Raw genomic sequence first — 23901 nt, forward strand, 5'->3', positions numbered from 1 at the left:
ATTCAATGCTTATCTACCTTTAGTCAACATATGCAGTTACTTTAGAACTTTTATTGACAGTATGTTAACACAAATCCAGCCGTTTGGTTATGAAGTTCTTTTTTCTTAATCATTATGCAATTTGAATTGTACCTCATTAACCTTATGATTTGTTAGGCATGAATTAATTTATCAAATAATTTGAAGGAGAAGCCAATATTTTAAATATCTGACTTCGATACAATATGCATCATGAGGGCCAACAACATTGAGTTTCTACTACAAGTTGCCATACCTTTTACTAATGAATTTTTTAATTTGTATTATACACATGTGGAAATGCTCTGGGTCTGATGTGGAATCACTGGATAAACCGCTACTTCGCTGGATCTCCAGCTCTCTTTCTCTGGGCAGAGGGAGCCGTGTTTAGCCGGTCCTCACCCAATACATACATATACATGTATGTATGGTATGTTAAATTGAAGAAGTAAGATATTTTACACTTACATGCAGTATTTATTTCATTGGAATCTGTAACCCAATACATTAATGTGAATAAGCTTGTACTAGTGAGCATACATGTTGTTAATTGTTTTTCTTTTAGTTGTTTTGAAACCATGTAACGCAGTTGTGTTCTATTTTTTGTGCATTAACTGTAAACTGTTAAATGGTTAACCTCATGGCCATCATTTGCTAATCAGATGATGTGATTGTTACATAAGATTGTGGTGTACGCTCGTTAACCCACATCCTTTGCACAGAAAGGATTTTTAATAAACCAACCACTTTTTCTTGCAGAAAATCAACTCTTTGGGTATGGATGGGCCTCTGGCCTGTTCTAATTCTCACCACTAGAAAGAAGACCAACCACCAGTGTTGGCTCACCTAGAATAAGGAATTAAATTTACTAAATTAATCGTTCCTGAATTTCTCACAATGAAAGAAGTATTACCTCATTGTAATGCATGTCAAGAAATTTATTATCACAGAGTCTGTCTGAGCAATCCTAAATAAGGAAAATGCAATATAAATGCAATCCAATACACCCATTGCAAACAACTGAATAATATGTTTGTTTTCTTTGTGCTAATATACCATTGTTTAAATATAACCACTGGACTTCATTTGTTTATTCAAAGTCCACCATAGGCAAATACATTACAGTAGATGAGCTCAGTTTATGGTTTTATCTTATATACGTATCACCCAATTCCTTCGAAACAATACCTGGTGAATGTCTTTTCAAACAAAGGACATACTGTATATTGAAGCTGAAAATGTATATTCTTTGTGCTGCATTCGAACCGTGCATGTTATAGTACTACATTTTCCTCTATTTTATTATCGATCAGGAAAGGGATAATTTGTCAACTTATTACCTAAAGTCATCAGCCTAATATTATTGTGTTAATGTTAAGAGGGACATAAGGGAATAAACTGAAAATGCAAACAAAAGGTTCTTATCCTAAAAACTTTTTTATGACGTGTCTGTTGCCTGAATATTCAAAACATACATGGGGTGCGTTTCAGAATATTGAATAAATACAGCACTTGATTATAGTATACATGGATGGAAACATTTTAAAATTAACTATTTGGCAGCACTCATTATTGTGTTTAAAGCAAAATAACACTACATTGCTGTAGTTTTCCCCTTTTTATAAACTGTGAGATCTGATTTCTCCAACTAAGTATACCAATGGAAAATTTTCTTTAGCAAGCCCTCCCTCTTATAACCAGGCTTTAAAGTACCACCTGAAATACTCCAAGGGCTACACAAACCACAAGGTTACACAAACTAAAGATTGTGAAATACCCTGCTGACAGACTAGATGCTTCTTCTTCCTTATGCTATAGGTAAAATGAAAAGAGCAGCTATCAAGGTCACCATGTCTACATCCCTTCTAATAATTTTATTTCATAATTTTTAGGTTTTGTGTTCCCCAACAAGAAAAGTATGAAAAGTGTAAAAAGGGGAAATGCATATTGTATTATTCCATCATAAAACAACTAAAAAACTAGGCCTGGGAAAATGAGTAAGTACAAGAGGCACAATATGACTAAGAATAGATGTGAGAATGAGAAGTAAGCAAAGCTCACTCACAAAAAAATGTAAAATAATAATGAGAGATTTGCCAAATACATAAGATACCAGTATGGGTAACATTAGAGTGACATGTGATGTCTTATGTCCAGGAGTGTAACTAGAAACCACAGGGTCCTGGTGAAAAGATTTGCCCCAGGGCCCCCAACTTTACCATGTCCCACAGTGCCACCTTTGCCTTAAACAGCTTGTGAGCGCCACCTTTGTCCCAAACAGCTAGTAAGTGCCTTTGCCTCCAAGCAGCTTATGAGTGCCATCCTAACCCCTAAACAGCCTGTTTCTGCCATCTTTGCCCCAGCTGGTAAGTGCCCGCAAACAGCTTATCTGGGCAATATTTGTTCCCAAACAGCAGGTCTGTGCCATCATTGCCCTCAAAAAGCTTGTCTGTGCCACCTTTGCCCTCAAACAGCTTGTCTGTGCCATCTTTGCCCCCAAACAATTTGTCTGTGCCTTCTTTGCCCCATTTACCCAAATTACACACACTTACTCATAGTCACCAACACACATACACAATCATTCTAGCACACACTCCATCTCACCCCACCTACACATCCATGCTCACACACACAATTACACATCCAAGCTCACACACACAATTACACATTGATGCTCACACACAATTACACATCCATGCTCACATAGACATTCATGCTAACATACATACATACAAACATACATACATATCCCCTGTATCCCCTCCTGCAAACGCTTACCTCTCACTGCTCCTGCAACTTTCTGTCTGGCTGCTCGCACAGGCTTCACCGTGGGGTGACGTGACATAAAGTGACCCCCGATATGTTCCTGTCTCCCCGTGCTGGTTCAAAATGGTTTAGAATGGACCCTTCCAACCAGGACTGATGTTGCCCAGGTCGGAGGGGCCCTTTCTATACAATTTTTAACCGGTAAGAGGAGACAGAAACATGTCGCAGGGGTCGCCCCAGGCTATGTACGCCACAGCTTATGTCATATGGGAATTTCTGGAAGCCAAAATAGCTAATTATACCTTCATAATAGCAAACGGCTAGAAGCAATGAAACTGTGACTTGCCCTAAGAACTTTGGCTGCAAATTAGGTGCTCATTATTTACCTCTCGAAACATTCTCAGTTGGGTAATAAAAAGGTTGCATGAAAAGGCCTAGGGATGGTTGTATTGGCAAGTACCTCCATTAACTAAAACATACACATACTAACATGAAAATTCATTCTAACACCCACTCACTTAAACAACATATGCAACATACGCACACTCTATCTCCCTCCTCCCCAACACAAGGTTTACATGGACGCACACACTAAAACACATGCTAGCACCAAATACTAATATAAACACAACAAACAGAAAGCTATATGTCAGTACTTGAAATTATTTACTAATTAATGATTATTTTTTTATTATGGGGGGCATGTGCTGAAATAAAAGTAACTAAATAATATTAAACTATATATATATATATATATATATATATATATATATATATGCTATAAATCACTATTGTTATGTTGTAAGTTATAATATTAAGCAGATGTCAAATTCTGTTTACAAGAGAGCTGTACTGGTGTCCTTTAAATGTCAAATAATTCCATGGCTAAACCAAGACATTGCTATGAATGGGCTGTAGTGTGTATACTGCAGAATATGCCTATGTCAGCTCAAAAGATCGTATGCTGTATTCCAGTAGGAAGATCATAACAAGGCACACCTCTCCAAGGCAAGCACTCCCCTTCCTGGTCACAATAATCAAGCCCTGTTCTGTCTTAAGCCGCATTGCTTCCTACTCTGTACAGAGTGTAGCAAACTTTCAAGAAGCAGCTGCAGACAAAAATCTTAAGTTCTGTGTAAAGCCTGTGTATCACAAGACATCATGGTTCTGTATCACAAAGAGTTTGCAGATGCTGGACAGAAATCTGGACTTCAGATCTGGAGAATCGAGAAGATGGACTTGGCACCTGTCCCAGAAAATCTATATGGGAACTTCTATGTAGGAGATGCATACATTCTGCTGCATACCATTGTGAAAAACAACAACAAGTTTTATGATCTGCACTTCTGGCTGGGTAAATATATCTTTATTATGTTTATTGTTTGCAACATCAATGCATGGCTAAACAGCCTTTAAAAATCAGCTTTACTAATGTACAGACATCATCTTTTAATCTGCTGGGGATAGTAGTAGCCACAGTGACCATACTGTTAATAAAGCATTCATTTACTTTGATCCTGCTTTAAAAAGTACACAATTTGCAAACATGTTAAAGAAAAAGGTGTGTTTATTGTAAACGTGTCAAAACTGGCAAAAGAACACGCTACTACCTGTGTTATTACTAAGGTTAGACAATGTAACACATAACAGATATATTTACAGAGACAAAATGCTTCCTGCTAAATGACGGAGATTGTTAGACAGCGAAAAGAAACCCACATTGCAGGCTTCATCTATCAAACTGTTTTACTTTTATAGAAACAGAGATTGGGGTTTACGTAACAAAAGCAGGCGCTGAATTTCTTCTGGGAATTCATACACAATGCTTAATTTACTCATATAATTTTTATTATCTTTTATTTATATAAGTGCCAACAATTTACAAAGCGCTTCGTACAGTGCATACATTCAAAGGGAACGACAAAACTAGAAGTTAAACACTAAGATGAACAGGTAACGAGTATTCACAATATGAATTTTATTATGCACCAGATGGGAACAATATAAAAAAATCATCGGCCTCCATCCTAAAAAGCAAGGCATGAATAATGCATTTGTTTTTTTACATACATGTGCATTCATTCAATTTATGTAAGCCTTGCCAAAGGACAGACTGAGTGACTGGAGTTAGGAAGTGAGCCAAATGAAATTGTAATAAAAAATGGAATGCAGTTTCATTAGGTTAAGTCAGTTAGGGTCAGATCCAGACTGGGTGATGTTCATCCACACATAATATTCAGAAACTCGGGTTAAACAATATCTAGAAAACCTTATCAGGGTTTGCATTTTTGTATAAGACATAATACACTGATTGTCAATCTTTAAAGTCTGTGGAACACTATGGGTCTCCCAAGAATCTCCGTACTCATATACAAATTTTCTCATGGCTTTTTTAATGCCAGCGGGGCCTTGGCCAAAACTGTCATGGCATATCTCCACTAAATTGTTTTGTGCAGATGTAAAGTGAACTCCCAACTCAATTTTAATGATTTAGAAATGCTTGCACTTTTTTCCATGTAAACAACTTAAAACACCATTTTCCCACCTCCCCTGTACATCTGTAACAGTCTGTGGAGGTAAGAGTAGCCATTGGCCTCTGAAGGTGTTTGCATACTGGGCAGATGCCCTCATTGCCTTGTGAGGAAGACAGCCTTGCATTTCTCTCACACTCCAGTGCTGTGCATAATAGAATAAATTCTTGTTAAAAGTGGTGAAGGTAGTGCAATCACCATGGCAACAATGGGGCCTTCGTGTAATGGCTCTATATTTGCAGATTGCATATATATAACCACCTTCATGTCATGGGCTGGTGCAGGTGTTCATCAAAGCGCCAATCTATAGCGCGAATAAATGTCTGCATTTGAGCTCAAAAAACATCTTTGCGTTAATAGATATGTGTTTCTCTTCTAGGGCAGAATATTGTAAAAAAAAATTACAATTACATTTGTCATAGCCTACATACAATACCATGTAGTATTATTGCAGGCATGATACCTTGTAATAATTTGTTGTGGTCTCCCTGTAAATAAATAACTCCCATATCTTTGGACTAACCCAAGATACTTACAGACAGTTATGTTCTATAAATTTAGTGGACAAACTCCTACGTGATAGTATCTCTTGAATATTCATGAGCTTATGATCTATTTTACAGGAAGAGGGCTCATTAGTAAAGTATTAAGAGAAAATGATTAGATGCATGTAAATTACTTTTACATTTCACATTGACTCGTGAACGACATGGTCGAGTAGTTTAGATGCTGCTCGATCAAACAGTAGGACAAACAGCGTTGATTAGCGTGACTAATTGTATGATTGTTAATGCCTGATGTGTGGTTTGAGTGTCTCAGAAACTGCTGACCCTCCTAGGATTTCCAAAAATTACAGTTTCTAGAATGGTGTGCTAAACAAAAGACAACAAGTGGCATTGAGTTCTGCAGGGAACTATACTTTCATAATAAGAGACATTAAAAGAGAATGGCTAGACTCGAACAAACTGGCAGAAGGTTGCAGATAACACTCCTTACAACAACTGAGTGCAGAAAGCTGTTTCTATAGGCACATCTTGAACCTTGAAGTGGGTGATCTACAGCAGCAGAAGACCATTGTCCTAGATATTCCTTATTAAGTGGTTGCTGAGTTCATATACCCATTTACCGTATTTGCTCGATTATAAAACGACCCTGATTATAACACAACCCCCAAAATCTGAATATTAATTTATGAAAAAAGAAAAAGCCTGAATATAAGACGAACCTATAGGAAAAAAGTTTTACCAGTAAATGTTAATTCATGTAAACTATGTGAAGAATTGTTTGTTAATAAAAGCTACAATTGGGAAAAATATTTTGTTTTTATTTCCTTTTTTTTCAACCTGCCTCCCCCCAGTTATGCACATCTGCCCCCAGGCTTGCCACTCTGCCCCAGAAATGCCTTATACCCCATATATGCCACTGTGCCCCATGAAATGCCTTTTAACCCTCTAAATGCCACTGTGCCCCATGATACTCCTTTTAACCCTCTATATGCCACTGTGTCCCATGATATGCCTTTTGACCCCCTATGTGCCACTCTGGCATTTAGGGGGTTTAAAGGCATATTATGGGGCAGAGTGGCATATAGGGAGGTATAGGGCATTTCAGGAGGCAGAGTGGCCTATAGAGCTCTACATGCTGCCCGGACTAAGCACCGGGGACTCAGAAGCACGGATAAGTTGAGGGGGGGCATAGCACAGGAGGATCCAGGTCCCCTGCATCGGAGTCCCCGGTGCTTAGTCCGGGCAGCGTGTAGACTAAGCACCAGGGACTCAGAAGCACCGGTAAGTTGGGGGGGCATACACAGGAGGATCCAGGTCCCCTGCATCTCTGCAGGGGATCTGAATCTTAGCCTCATAGTCAGACCTATTTGAGGTCTGATTATAAGACGACCCCGATTATAATAAGATTATAAGAGCATTTGCTCTGGAAAAAACCTCGTCTTATAATCGAGCAAATACGGTACTTTCTGTAGTAACTAGTTAGAGTATACATTTGGAGGGTTTTAGTAACTTAGTGGCATGACTGGAAAAGGAGGTGTCTGGGGGGTGCTTGGTTGCAAAAGAAAATGTGGCACACTATTCATACAAATGAAAGCTACAGTACTGTAAAAGTTATGCCTTCAAAATTATTTTATGCATTATGCTTTTTTTTTCACTGAGGACATTATGTGTAACTGGAGTTTTCAATGTCACCCAGTGACAATGAACAGCCTCCAGTGCATATGTCCCCATGTCCTGCTGGAGTACATTATATTATTATTTATTGTTTTATATAGCGCCATCAAATTCCGTAGCGCTGTACAATGGGTAGACAGGACATAAAAAGTAGTATGTAACATAACAAATTGACTTACAGAGACAACAGGTGAGGAGGGCCCTGCTCAAACCAGCTGACAGTCTAGAGTTATATTAGCGGCGTTGTCCTGTAGTTTATTGTCAGTGGGATGAATCCTTTCATTTCATAAAAAAATCTTTTGATGTTGCGACTGTTGATTAGGTGCCTCAAAAAGCTCCTTCAGGATGCATGCTATCAATGATGGGAGGAAATGATAGACACTCATTTTGAATGAAATATCTTTTGACCAATGTGATCATTTATGTGACCATGAAATGGAAACAGAGCCGATGATCGTGGCTTTCAAAGTTAGTTATCCCTTTCTTTAATTATGCAATACTTCCTTTTTTATAGATGAGTTGGGTTAATAATTCCAGACTTGCCTGAAGCTAAGCTAAATTGTGGAAACAGTAAAAAAAAAAAAAGCATTAAAAAAACTTTCCAAAAATAATTAACCAGTCTTATATGGTAACGATTGTGTGCGCACACACCAGATGGCAAAGGGTAGCATTAAAACATCCATTATGTCCCAGAATAAGCCATTTGTTTACACAACACATGATGTTCAATTTTATCATGTATTCTAAATACATGTGACTGCCCTTTTGCACACAAAACGTTTCACAAGGTTCTAGTACTTAGGTTCACATTTTATGGAACAACTTATTTTTATTAGAATGAGATTCAGGCAGTAGGTAAAATATATATTGTTAATGCTGAATTAGGAAGAAATAAATTTGTAATTTGATCTCACTAATTACATGTAATGGGTTAGTTGAAATATTTTGAAGCCAGTTATGCACTAATATGCATGCGCAGTGCAGCTTCTTTTTTCCCCAGGCAGGAGAGTGGTCTGTAGCCACATTCCCTTCACCACCCACTCCCCATCTGCTGAAGGCTGTTTCGGGCTAGCCTCAGCCCTAGATTCCACACATTTTCCTAGTCCTGCGCCATTTGAAGCCACGCCCTCAAAAGTAGTAGCCTTCCCTGAAACATTCACAAGTAGGCCCATAAAGATTGGCTTGGTATCTATGTGTTTAGTTCCTCTCACAGTATATAATTTATACATTATAGAGGTCACCCAAAAAGCTGTTCCGTGTTGCCAAATCTTGGAGTTTTACCTCTTACAGTTGCCATATCTGAGCATACTGACCACTTTTTTCAGATTTTTCCATATGTGTGAGTATATATATATATAAAATATAGGGACAAACTGGCAATGAAAAGGTGGACCCAGCACTTAAGGCCAGTGGCCTCCTAGTGACATAAGTGTGACCAACAGCTGGATATACTTGGCCGTTCATTATGTTTTTATATATGGCTGGATATACAGTGCCGCATGTGTCTGGCTGGAGTGGTGCATCACTGGAGCAGCATTGTGCCAGATGGCCAGTCCGGGCCTAGATCTACATTTATAAGCACATCTGCGTTACATGGTAGGCTTTCTTACCGGGAAGGATTGCGGAAAGGAAAATGAAGAATTCCTCATTGACCATCAAAAAAAAAAATGTCCCTGATACTCTTCCAGAAAATTCCCACACGTGTTTACTTATTTCAACAATTTTTTAACCTACTAAACACTGGAATTAAATACACAGATTGGTTAAGCAATTTTTAATTTTGGTTGTTCCCTGAAAAAGTACAGCTCAATTATAGAGTTACCCTGTGTAATTAAAATCAACAGGCATACTTTATAGCAATACAATACCGGCAAATGGACCTGAAACGCACTTAAGCTGTTTCCTGCCAGTGCATTTCAACAACTAATAATTGATGAGATGAGCGCTTCTCAAAGGTTAGTCTGAACTATTTAAAAATGTGTAATTGATGGTAATGGTAATTTCGAAGTAAATGCAGGCTGTTGTTTTTTTTGCATTTGCATTACTTGTATATTGCATTTTATTGATTGTTTATTTGGTTTTCAACAATTACTGCAAATTGTGCAGAACGGTACGGAACTGGCTGGAGAAGAAAGGAGACAGCAAATGGGACAGAGGGACATTCAGTATACGGGGATGAGGAAAGATCACCAGTGAGAGGATGCAATATTTGGGCCACTTCCAGGATATTCTTGTAATGTGTCGGAGTTCATGCAATACTTTCACACTGATGTGACTTCCCTTGTTTTTTGAGAAATATAACATCACAACTAATTTGTATAAAACATTTCTTACATACTTTTTATTTAGAGGTTAATTTTTTGTGACTTGAATTCTGGGGGGGGGAGTTGGAATACTGTTTGGCCTTGGCACAATCAAGTTTTCTTTATATTTTCTCCCTGTTAACCTCCAGTATTACTCACAATAAATCTCTTGTGCCTTTTAGTACTCCGTTGTTTACCGTAGAACTTAGTGTCCAGAGCCCAGCTGAGTTTGATCATTGAGTGAAAATTAATGGAACGCCTGTTAATAACTCATATAATAATAATGATATATATATATACCGGTATATATGTATATACTCCTTCAGGAAAGTTTACCCGGGTGCATCCTTAAGACAAGATTAATCAAAATAAAGTAAAAGACCACACAGATTTTAACTGAAGATTATCTTTGTTTAGATTAACATAACAGTGGTTTATAGATATTGAATGTATCAAAATGTCCCCATTTGCCATAAATTGTATAGTGACTGTGATTTTTTTGTGTTTTTTTAGAAACTATTATTATTGTCATCATAATCATAAGTTATGATCATTATGAATACCCAGTTCTCTGGAAAAAAATTACAATACCAGCAGCTGAACATATTAACATTCCTTTCCTTTTTAATATATATATATATATATATATATATATATATACTTATTTATTTTTTTAGCAACTTTTGCAGTGTTAACTTTTGTTAACGTCTTTTTTAACCACTGTTAATCCACGGGACAAGAAAACTGATAATAGATAAATGTACAAAAAGAAAAACTTGACATATTTACTAATGTATTAATTGTGTTAGCTTATTTGTTGCAAAAACTGATACAGACAGAAGGACAAGTCTGAGAATATCTTTTCTGGAAACGGCTAACCTTGGCTGCTGTCCATTCAAATTAGAAATAAACCAGCTATTCCTTTTTATAGTATCATATTTTTTTATAAGCAGAAAACTAAACTCATGCTTTCACGAGACCTAAGTTCCTGGACCATTTTCAATTTTCTGGCGTATTTTCTATGATATCGCACACACATATAAGAAAAACTTAATCCATGCAGCGCAAAGAGTATTACTGCAATTTGACTACGTATGTAGCATATATAGATATGGGAACTTGATCATGTACATTATGATTTCCAGATCCCACTATTATCATGCTTAGTGTTTTGTAAATCCTTTAGCATTTTAAAACACGGATAATGTCACTTGTACATGCCATTTCATTTCTCAATTTCTCTCTAGGTGAATGACAGATATTTAATGCTTTATTTTATGACTCATGGCATGCGTATTATATTACCTGTTCTGACTCGACATTCTTTCTTTCCAGGAAAAGAGTGCTCACAAGATGAAAGCACCTCTGCCGCCATATTCACCGTGCAGTTGGATGACTACCTTGGAGGAAAGCCAGTGCAGTATAGAGAAATCCAAGGATACGAGTCTGGTGTTTTCGTTGGATACTTTAAAGGTGGACTTAAGTACAAGGTAAATTGAGATGCAAAGTGATCATAAATAATTTGAGTAAACGTAAACCAGATTATTTTTTTTTCCTGCAGCATTGGGGTCATGTAAAAACACTTAAAAATGTCCCACCTATTAAGATAATGTTTCCCCACTAATGGACAATAGGGCTGTAGTGTATCCGTCAGACACTTCCATGAAGTGCTTGGCAATTCCCCTCTGAATAGATGAAACATACTGATATTCAGGTGTAATGCTGACGCACCGGTGTAATGCAGCACCCGGCGTATAGGGATGTTAGACCAGCCAAGGGTCCGTACATAGGCCAGAGCCTGGAAGAGGCTGTGTAGGGTCACCATCAATAACAAGTCAAGGTTCATCTCAGTGGAATTAATCAAGAAAATTTTCTGTAACCCAGGAAAACACTCCTATCAGGTCACCAGTACCTTAAATAAGAAAAGTTGCTAAGACACTGTGTGTACCACCGTTAAAAACTATAGGTAATAACCAGACCTGGACTAGCTCTGCGGGCCACTGGGCACTTTTACCAAGTGCATGCCAAATTTAATGACTTGAACCTGTGGGAGCATGTATTTGAAATGCCCAAAAGTATTTTTGTCCCAGTCTGGCCTAGTAGTTTTCACAATTTGTGTGCACAGAATGGCAGGAAGATGCACAGTGGGACAGCACAAAGTATTGCTTTAAATGTAGCAGGGGATTCTGGTATACAAATGAAGTAAGATGAATAAAAATAAAAATCTATCTGAAATCTTCATCTATGGATTTATCTATTGCTGATGATTATGTGATATATTATGTGATATATTATGTGATGATTATGTGATATAAAAGAGATTGTACTCTGCTGCAATACACATTTCAGTAGTAATATTCTTACCATTATAATTAGCACATTGCAGTTATACATAACTACGGTATATATATACGTGTATTTATATGAACATTTCATTTAAATTTAGGCTGGAGGTGTAGCATCTGGGTTCCAACACGTGGTGACCAATGACCTCAGTGCCCAGAGACTTCTGCACATTAAAGGAAGAAGAGTGGTCAGAGCCACCGAAGTCCCTCTTAGCTGGTCCAGCTTCAACAGCGGAGATTGTTTTATCGTTGATCTGGGATCTGTAAGTACACTGACATTATGTTATACAGTATTCAAAGCTGTAACTTTTATGAGGCAAGAGAGGCAGTTGTCACAGGTACCACAAGGTGGGGGGACAGATATGATGAATGGTGGGGACCTCGGATCTCATCTCAGGTCGCACAAAATTATGGCTCTGTTGATATTAATGGGACACAAAACCCCACCCAACCTACATCTAACCATACTCCAATCAGACTCTTGTCACTTCCCCCAATAAAGATTTGGGCAACTGGAATGTTTGGAGGGATAGATGGATGGATGGATGGATGGATGGATGGATGGATGGATGGATAGATAGATAGATAGATAGATAGACAGATAGATTACACTTGCACTGAATATAATTTACTCACAGTTAAAGTGTGTTCATCAAGAGGTTTGCTCACAAAACATGCCAACACCTTAAGAAAAGACCCAACCTTTTCCAAACACTCTGTGGTTTTGTTACCTTTTGAGAAGTCTATGTAACATAAGTTAAAACGGCTTAATCATTCTCTTATGTAAATATTACTCTAAGGAAGAAAAAAATAGACAATAATGATAATGTTTGCATTTCTGCATTATCTATGTAAATAATAAGTTGTGCACATATATGTTTAGATGAATTAAACATATTCATAGCACAGAGAATTATTAAATTAGAAATATGGTGAATTTCTGCTACAGGGCAATCTGTAGGTTATTATTATTTGTACTTAATATTGGGATTCCTAGGAACTTTCTAAGATGGGGTTTTCTGGGGGTGTGATCAGGCTACAGGGCAGTTATGCATAGGGGTGGTGGTACCACCAACTAGACCTTAAGTGGGCAGAACCTGGACCAAACTCCCCCTGAGAATGAACCATACTGACGTGGAGACTCTAGATGAAATCCAGCAGGTTCCTAGGTATAGGTATGGGCAACCAGAACAATTTCTTCCCCAATGCAATTTCCTATGTTAGCCAGAAAAACCATAGCATGAAATAATGAAATACCAACATAGGACCTTAAAGGTATATACTGTATTTACACTTGCTCTCCAATATTGCTTTTTTTCTCATACAGTAGTTTTAAAAATGTGTCACTTGGAAAGAGAAGTAGTCAAGTAATAATTTAGCAGACATAATGGTTGTTATTAGTTAAGTTTTCTTTGGCTTGTTTTACTTGTTATTTTTTTTAACAAGTAAGCTAACAAAAGGAGTCTGTGCTACAGAACAAGCCCTGACTGTGTGAAAACATAATTGTATCATTGGAGGTTTTCCATCCAGTCTGTGTAGCCAGCCTTTAATTACCTGTATTACGAGGGGATAAAAATTCCATCCTGAAATTATTATTGCTGATAAAATAGTTTATAATATAGCTTATTTTGATACCGGAAAGGTAAAAGTAAGTAGCAGTAAGAATCAGCAGGCAGTTGCAATAAATGTGCAAAAAGACTGGCGGTCATCTAATGATGTAAGTATGGCCAACGGCTGGATATGACCGGTTGCACACTGCTGCAGCTTCAGCGGTAAGTATGAGGGTAATATTTACTTTTAATGGCTGTAGATACCCACCAATCCTCATTAGCTCTTAAAACAGGTCCTATCTAGAATGTTTTTTCTAAAGCAACTCATCTGTTCAATGTCAATTCATTTCATTTTAATAAAACTATAAAAAACAATATTTGACTAGTTTAATAAAGAATATGCTTTAATAGTATAGAAATTACTGAAAATATCTGATGTACATTAAAAGTTATAATTAAACATAAATTCATGAACTTGGATCTAAAGAAATAGGTCAAGTTGCATACTTATATGATGAGCTTCCTTAGTCAGTGGTGACACTTAGTTGCAAAGAAGATGTGGTTTGAGTTCTGAGAGTTTGCAGAAGAGACCTTTCTGAATCTTAAAGTTGCAGTTATTTTGGAGACATAAGGGGACAAAATATTGAAGACCTGGCTCATGTTTTATCCATAATTATGCATTTTGGCTAAATTATTCTCAGGAGCTACTTTATTTTGGACATTATTTTTATTTTCAAGTCAATGAAGAACTCAGGATATTATTTCTTGTCCATTTCCAGTACCTATTACTGTTTTATACAAAAGGGATCTCTAACATCCAAAGTCTGTTTCATTTACCAATGGTGTAAAGATCAGATGTACGTGCTGGTCCTGTCAGTCGGTACCCAGCTGAAGCATGGCACAAACCAAAGCAGACTCTGACCCGGCTCACAGAACCAGTACCCGAGACAAGCTGCAGGTCTCTACATATGTCCTAAAGGACCAACTGTGTAGGATATAGCCAAACAAAGCTAAGAAGGTCTGTGTTTCTGCCTAATATTATGGAGATCAGAAAGGTTAGGACACAAAACGTGGTAGTAGGAATCGGGTGAGATCCTGTTCTTTATGACTTTTATAAACTGATAAGAATTTTAATTTTCAAGCACAACATCCTGATATAGGACAGGGAATTCCTATTTGATAAATACAGCTGTTTTACCTAGTATGATGAAAATTATTTCGGTAATTAAATGTAATAACAGAAACACAATTCCTAGTGTTTGCCCAGACTCATTACCACAGATAATTCTTTAATCATGTAAAATGTTCCTCATTCATCATTTTTGCCAGCAGCACTTACTTGTCATGTGACGTAACGCACTGCTGTAATTGAAACAATTATTTGTAGGTGATTCAGAGAAAGCTTTAGGCAAAACATTAACATGACAGATATGCTAATATGTATTCTCTTAACATAGTAGAGAATGTACTGTCTCGTTTAAACATTAGAATTCACTGCTGCAGTTATAAATTATAATGATAATACTTGTGCATCAATTTGCCCCTATAACACTCTATACACACTTAGTCCATCCCAGTCCTGCGGGGTAGTACTTTTGTAGATTACATTTTCGTGTCTTTATATGAAAAGGGAGTGTGTGTATAAATCAGTACTGTTTCTATAACACTGCTCACTTTCTTTTTTTCATATTTCAGGTGATCTATCAGTGGTGTGGTTCGTCATGCAATAAGTATGAACGATTTAAGGCCGCACAGGTTTCTAATGGTATCCGTGACAATGAGAGAAAAGGCAGATCTCAGCTGATAGTTGTGGAAGAGGGAAGTGAACCATGTGAACTCACAAAGGTATTGTTATTCCTCCTTTGGTACATTTTTTATATATGAAAAAATAATACATGCTTAATAATAATATAATGCTTAATATCCTCTGTACCTGGTTGAACCAGACAAATGTGGATCTAGAGCACTGTTTAGTAAGAAGTGTGACCAAAACTTAGCTGTATCCACCAGAGCTTGCAATGTTAATAATGAACTATTTTTTATTAACATTTCACTCTTTTCAGTTAATATTTTAGCCCATTAAGCCTGTTTATTTTTCCAAAAAGCCTATTTGTGTTTAGGAATGTCATGCCTATACCTTCGGCATATGTTACATTATATAACATGTATATAACATTTGCATTGATAATAACTCTGCATATTGCATTGTGATATGAGGTCAGTGGTTCTGCCAATTCATTGCAGTCTCGCCGAGTATAGCCTGCAGTTTATTCCATAGAATAACTGTAATCGTTTTAAACCCGCTATCTGAAAAATAACCTTGCTTCCAGAATGATAGTCTTTTCTATCTATGCAGGTTCATAGATTCAGGCACATATGTTCATAGAGCCTGAGTATGCTATATGGGATAGCGTGCTAGCTCAGAGACAAAGGAAGTAACACCAACCATGTTACAGATGTCTATAATTCACACGTAGATTAGTTTCTCTGAATCTGTCTAACCATCTACAGTATCACATCCCACAATGGTTACCACTGAGAGCGTCAGTTCCGCTTTATCTGTGCACGCCAGCTTTTCCGCAATAAAACTTTTTTTTTACTTTTTTAGAAGTATTAATGGACAAAAGAAATTATGACTTATTATTATTTTTAAAAGATATAACAAAAAAACACTACAGTTTGGCTTTATTAGTTCCTTCCATTGGTTGGAAATGATAATGGAAGTGATAAAACTATAAAAACAGTTGGCTTGGAGCCCCTACAAGTAAGTCTGATCTGTCAATGATCTGTAAGAAGCCCAACATGCACCTTGACTTCTGACTAACCTGTCAAGCCAGTCCGGCTTGTTTGTCCATGTCTACAAATATGAAGGTCATTTATCATTATAGTATGACTAATATATACTAAGCAACTGTCTTTAACATGACATTGCTGAGCTTCTGGAATTCCCACATGACGTGCACAATCAATGCTTTTGTAAAACATTTCTGCAATTCATATTTAGAGAATATAAGATTAAAAACCTTAGAATTGATGACTCATAATCTGCATTTGTGCAGGAAATCCTTATGGGTTGAGAAGGAGTCCCTGATACCCCTTCTAAAGAATGCATAATAAAGTACCCTATAAATACTTTAATATGCATTTTTCTAAAAGAAAGCTGCAGCCCTCCTCCTTCGTGGTCTGGAACTTGTTGCTACTGATTGGTTGCTTGAAATTAAAGGGGCAGAAAGGGGCACTATATATAGGGATACTGCAGAATCCCCTGGTGCATTTGCAAAACAGACATCATGAAAATGTGCAGCTATCAGTTGTCTTGTAATACATATGGTGGCTGGAGTGTCACTTTAATTGTGAGATATTTTAGCAAATAAAAATCTAATTGTACAAACGCAAGACTTCTATTATGAAAAGGTTGCTGCTATACTCAATTGATCTGTTGTGAGTTTTGCTGATCAGTCTCTATGTTCTTGTGGGAAAATAAGGCGAAACCAGCTGGAGCCAAGTGAGGAAGAGTTGTTCTCTTGATGTACTGGACATTCCTTCCTTCCCGACAAGGTGACATACAACTATAAATGAATTCATAGTACATTCCTTAGTTTTCTTTCACTGTATGACATGCTTAGGTATTTAAAATATTGATGTGCTTACGAATTTACAAGAACTAATCACATAAAAAGTGACAAAAAAATAAGAAAAAGAATAAATACTTTTTAATCAGTTGAAGTGTCTGATTCTCATCTGCTTAGTAGAAACACAATGACCTTTTCATACAGTTAGTCAGTGCAGCTAAACAAGTTGCACAAGATTGCTGTGGATACTGTCCCCTACTAGGTGCAGCCAATTTTTGGTAAACTCAGATCAGTTTTACGTAGCTTAAACCGACTATACAATACATACATTGTCACCAGAGAACTTCTCACCCACTTTTCACAGCAACCTCAGCCAGTAGCATTGCCCTAAGGGTATCTCTCACCCATATACACTATATGGACAAAAGTATTGAGACACACCTCTTAATTATTCAATTTTATTCTGCATTTACAAACATTTGTGAAAAAAATGTGGTGTTCTGAAGAGCTCAGTGAATTCAAGAGTGGTACTGTGATAAGATGCCACCTTTGCAATTAGGCAGTTCATGAAATTTCATCTCTGCAAGATATTCCACGGTCAACTGTAAGTGGTATTACCAGAAAGTGGAAGCCATGAGGAACTGCAGTAACTCAGCCACGAAACGGAAGACCATTTAAAGTCACAGAGTAGGGTCACCGAGTGCTGAGGCTCATAAAAGTCATCAACGCTCTGCTGATTCCATAACTAAAGAGTTTCAAACTTCCACTGGCATTAATTTCAGCATAAAAACTTTGCGGTGGGAGCTTCACGCAATGGGTTTCCATGACCGAGCAGCACTAAGTACAATGCCAAGCCTCAGATCGAGGACTCTGGAGCAATGTTAACATGTTCTGTGGCGGGACGGATCACACTTCTCTGTTTGGCAGTCTGATGGGTGAATCTGGGTTTGGTGGATGCCAGGAGGATGTTACCTGCCTGACTGCATTGTGCCAACATAATGGTATGGGGGTGTTTTCAGTGGTTGGACCCCTAACTTCCAGTGAGGGGAAATCTTAATGTTTCAGCATAACAAGACATCTTGGACAATGGTATGCCTTCAACTTTGTGGGAACAGTTTGGGGAAGGCCTTTTCTATGCCAGCATGCCAGCGGGCATATCAATTAAGACACCGTTGGATGAGTTAGGTGTGGAAGAACTTTACTGGCCACACAGAGCCCTGACCTCAACCCCATTGAACACTTTTGGGGTGAACTGGAATGGAAAAGGGCCTTCTCTACTGGATGAATTGCCAAACATTCCAGCAAAACACTCGAAAATCTTCTAGAAAGCCTTTCCAGAAGAGTGGAAGCTGTTATAGCTGCAACTACATATTAATGTCTATGTATTTAGAATGCAATGTCATAAGTCAGTGTTGGTGTAATGATTAGGTGTCCTAGTACTTTTTTTATATATAAATTAGAATCAGTTAAATAAAAAGGTTAGTACATCTAAGTCCTTGTATAAATTAAGGTTAATATGTTGAATTCAAAACTGAAAGGTAAAACCACATTTTGCACAATACATAGCTCCCCACACTTTCTTGCACATTATTGCTTAAGTATTACATAACCTTTCAAGCAATTCAAGGTGTCCCAATAAGGAAGTAAATATATACACACACTTTAATGCGTATGATAACTGAGTGGGCCCTTTAAATTTGCATGGAGGCCCCCTTTGCAGAATCTCCCCATATGTATTTGGTATTTGTCCCTTCCCCCACCCCCAGCTATTTGCCATGCAGAAGATGTTTTTCCGCTGACATTGTATATTGACACTTTAAGTGTCTGATTGGTAAGCAACAAATATCTCTGTAAACAAGTGAGGGAGGCTAAACATTTTTACTGTGTACGTACATTCCAAGTTTTAATAGGTTACAAAAGTTAAACGGATGTATAGTTGCAAATAGTCACTGCAATGCTTTCGCTTGGTTTTCTAGTAACAATCTGGGTTATTAGACTGCTTGAACCGTAACAACCACTAAAAAATCCCAGTAGTTGGGACCATTTAATTTTGGTTGCTATGGTCACATTGCCATTTAAAACACAAAAAAAAACTTTGCAATAAATCCACTTTTTATATCAATACATGTTTATTAGTATCTCTAGGTAATAACCTATATTGATGTTTAAAGATATATAAATTGAGCAGATGTTCTTAATTTGGAATTCTCAGAATATCTTATCAACTGATCTATGATGAAATATGGCCTTTGTTTTCTTCTTTTAAGAGATTACTTAATCTCTTAAGAGAATTGTGGTTTGACATATTGCCATATTGCCAAGACTATTATTTTTTTTATTCAACGTGTGCATGTCAACACATAGCCTTATTCAAGTAATCATTGTGTTTTTCTGTATTTTATACAAAGTACATATAATGTTTCTTTGCCCATTTAATGGGATAGTATATTTTGTTGTAGTGGTTGCTTCAATATCAAACTTTTGTCATAATAATAACATATAATAACGGGAGCCATACTCCTTTTTATCAACCTTACAGAATGAACAGAGGTATCTGGTCCAATAAAAGACACGTAAAAACAGAATTGTGGCTTTTTACCGTATTGTCCTGATTATAGGCCCCTCCTAATTTAAATCTTATATTGGGGGTTTAGATATTTCTGTGCTGTCTGTTCTTGCTCATCCTTCGGTAAAGTGAAGTGATAAATGTAATTATGTCCTGTTCTGCTCATACTGTGCTAGTGACCTCCACTCCCTGCTCCCATCTCCTGCATCTACACAGCTGACTCGGAGAACAGTTGAGTCTCCTGTGGATAATATTTCGGTTATGACGCAATATATGTTTTTAAAGAGGCAAGCTCTAATCATAAAGGGCTTGTCTTTCTGTATGGACTGGGTGAGGGCTGTTCCCATCAGCCTTCTTGTTGGCATTTTTGGCTGGACTATTCCCACCTTATTTTGATTTATGCTTTCCTAATCTATTTTATGTCTTTCCAAAATATAGTTCTGAGATGTGTTCCCCAGTTACTAATTTTCTTAGTCTTTTCCCCATCACAATGTCCTACCTGTCCGTTCCTTTTCCTTTCTTTATGTATAACTACACAATTGTTTTCTGTATTTCTTTGAGCATATAACATATGCTATCAACAGCAGGACTAACTGCATAAGCAATACCAAAAATAGACATGTCCCTGGCCATTAAAAAAAAAAAAATTTTGACGCTTCTACTAGTGTGCTTTTATTTTTTAAATATGGCCTATAATCGTACAATATGATATTTTACAGCATTGCCTGTTTTGCAAACAGGTGTCACAGTGACATTAACTTAGTGCTAAGCGTGGTTTATATCTGAGTTTGACTTCATGAAGAACAAAGTCCCTCCTACCGACCACTGGTACTAATTTGTATTAGTCATTCAAACCTTCTTAAGAAAGACATCTTTATTTGAAATGTGTGCAGCTGCTTAAATAAACCACACCAGACCCACGGGGGGGAATAAAGCTTGCAGATTTATTGAAATATTTGTGCAAACTTTGAGGCCAGCAAAACAAACAGCACAGGTGGTTTCTGCATTAATTCAGAACTACTAGACTAGAACTACTAGACTAGATGATATTAAGTAGGCTTTCCATACTGGGTGTAAGTATAATTTACTTGCTGATGATAACATTTTTGCTTTGTTTAACAATGAAAAAAATATCTATTTGAATGATATCAAAAGCAAGAGTCCACTCTAATGTCTGTGAAAAGTGTAAACCCTGTGGTAAATCAGAACTTAAATGGACTTTAATTGTATGTACACTAAAAGACCAAAACTACATGGACATCCATCCTAATTATTGAGTTTAGGTGTTGTTTATATTTAAGGAGATAGACATCTCCATAGACAAACGTTGGTAGTAGAACGAGTCGTACTGAGGTTCTTTCTGCACTGCCCCACTGTAAGCATTATTATTGTGAAGTGTAACTGTCAAGGAGTAACAATAGTTTAGAAATGAATCGGTAGACCACGCACACTCACAGAGAGGGGCTGCTGAGTGCTGAAGCTTCCAAAAGTAAGGCTGTCTCGATTGCGAGCCAGGCCTTCTAGTTCAACAACAAGGCCTGGCTTCAAAAAATGCTCTTTTAGTGGGATGGGCATAAATTCTCACAGACACACTCCAAATCTTATAGACAGCCTTGCTGGAAGAGTGGAGGCTGTTCTAGATCAGGTAGTCGCATACTTTGGTATGTTGTGTGCTTTGGGTAATGTGGTTGTTCCTCTCCCTGCTCGCCACCTGCCTTCCCCCTATAATTATATTGAACTTTATATGCTTATTAGGTGTTTTATTATATGATTGGGATAAACCATAAGCAGACTTCTTTCTGACCAATTTCATATAAATAAAATTGTTACTGAGGTTTTTGTCTTTTTTATATTTATTTGATTTTCAGTTGTCACATGGGGATCCAAAAAGCAAACTTAAATGAGCCTCCGTCATAGAATCAGTATATGGCTTCACAATGAATACATCTGCTGACGGATAGAAGACATGGGAACTGCCTCTCTTACAAAGCAATGTTTGCATTGTAGGAGGTGGTAAATTGTGTGCTTTTGTTGAATTGTTTAAACTTTCGCTGTTTTCCAGCTGATCAGTGCTTAGATTCAGAATTCACTTGAAAAGTGCTTACAATGTGTATCTGAAAAATGGGAGTTAAGAACTTATACATACTATTATGAGGCAGCAGCTTGGGTTTGTAATAAATATAATGATCTTGTAATGAGTAATATGTTTTGTTAAGGGACCTTCTTTGCAACATCTGCTACTGGCTCTGGCTCACTGATAAATAAAATATTGGAATATTCTGTACTAATCTGAGGTTTATTCAGTTAAACCTCACTGACTATGCATTATAAAGGGTGGTCCCTAAATGTTTTTCTAGTAAGGAAGACTGAGTTTACCCTTATAACGCTCGTCATGAAAATGCAAATTGTAGGACACTGTGACAGAACCTTCCATCACTGGGGCTTTTGCAGACTCGATAAGCAGGAACAAACTGTGTTGACCCTTTAAAGCTAGTTCACTCTTTTAAGATTTTGATCTAAAGTCCCAAGGTTCAAATATTTGCAGCTTCCATCTGTCAACCATAAAACGGCTTTTCTCATTTTCATATCTTATCTGTGCCACACCATGATACAACATAGACTTTGTGCTTCTAGTGGTAAAATGATAGGGCTTTGCTGAATTACAACTGACAACTTGGTGTTTTCAAAGGATTTATATTTAGTGTGCAAAATACCAATTTAAAAAACTTCATAATCCGAAGTGTATAGTAGACTTGCACCATCCAGTGGAGTCATGGGAAATAAAGAGAGGTTTGGATGCAATGATATGGGTGTGCCTTCAGTGAAAGCATATGCAGTGTCAGACACTTGCTGTGCATCTGGCTAGTCCCAGATTTATGAGAGGTGTACTTCACTTATTGCTGGAGGTCAGTTATAGATTACGCATTACAAAAAAATTGTCATTACAACAGAATCAATAAAATTATGGTGTCTGATGATTGCCAGAAAGCTTTAAACCTATTGCAGTACTAACCCCCAGGTTTGCAGGTTCCAGGGCAAAATTTATTAGGCTCCATTACCCTTAGCAAAGGTCAAAGCAGGGGCTCCAGCTCTACCAAACACTTGTTGTCTTCACAAATCTGAGAGGAGCAGAATGATGGAACATGACATCATATCTCAGTGCTCCATTTAACTCAGACCTCTAGAAACCTCAAGCAAAGAATGGTAAGCAGCAGCCTAAGGCTGCCGTCCCGGCAGCTATCATGCTACAAAAATGAAAGTCCAGCGCTATTATTTATTAATTTATATATTGAAATTATATTTGTCTGTACTCTACAATGGAGTAGAGACAAAATGACGCTTGGTGACACTGATATTTTAAACTTAAGAGAAGTATATACATTTTCTATACATACAATATTCTGTCTGCAAGGAAATCTTGACATTTTTATCCCACCATACTTTTCAGTTGTAATAGGTTCAAATGAATTAATTTTCAAGTTTCCTGTGCTTTTAAAGTTCTCTTAATTCAAAATGATTTCTAGTCAAACACTATTAACCGAAAATAAAACATAATATAAACAATACGATATTAATCATTTACAAAATGTATTTTCTAAAGGTTTTAGGAAAGAAGCCAACGCTGCCCGATGGAGATGACAATGATGATGTTGCAGATGTTTCCAACAGGAAAATGGCAAAACTATATATGGTAAGATGGCTGTGCTCTATCATGTATAGGTTACACGTGTCAACATGCTAAGCGCTGCTATATTTTCTGCAACATAGCGAGTCAATCCAATCCATTTAAAGTCAACTATAGTTACCCTACTGAGATAAGAAATGTAACATGGAATTAGCCAACTGGGAGGTCACTTCATATGATTTACAATCAGTCTTTGGCTAGCAAGGGACTGTCACAACATTGTAGCAGTTGCAGTTCAGCAAACTAAAGCGCCACCTGTTGGCCTCATCTGCTGTAACACGATGAATCGTTTTATAATTTTTGATTAAGATGAAACTACTATAAATTATTGGAATAATCACCACTGAAGAGGGTTAAATAAGTATAAGCCAGGACAGTTCTACCA

General features: G+C 37.2%; 1 protein-coding gene across 1 annotated transcript in view; it reads left to right on the forward strand.

Annotated features, from left to right (window-relative positions):
• The first annotated feature begins 3936 nt into the window (after positions 1-3936).
• LOC149282549 (scinderin-like) overlaps positions 3937-23901 on the forward strand; it is a 44746-nt gene continuing 24781 nt past the window's right edge. Inside the window, exons 1-5 of the mRNA XM_089498133.1 lie at positions 3937-4138; positions 11134-11288; positions 12245-12406; positions 15389-15538; positions 23433-23522. Coding sequence (XP_089354259.1) covers positions 3946-4138; positions 11134-11288; positions 12245-12406; positions 15389-15538; positions 23433-23522 — 750 coding nt within the window. The 5' untranslated portion in view covers positions 3937-3945. The remainder of the gene's footprint in view (positions 4139-11133; positions 11289-12244; positions 12407-15388; positions 15539-23432; positions 23523-23901) is intronic.

This window comes from Sceloporus occidentalis, unplaced genomic scaffold (assembly GCF_023333645.1).
Source record: "Sceloporus occidentalis isolate IW3139 unplaced genomic scaffold, rSceOcc1.0.p SCAF_113, whole genome shotgun sequence".
NCBI lineage: Eukaryota > Metazoa > Chordata > Lepidosauria > Squamata > Phrynosomatidae > Sceloporus > Sceloporus occidentalis.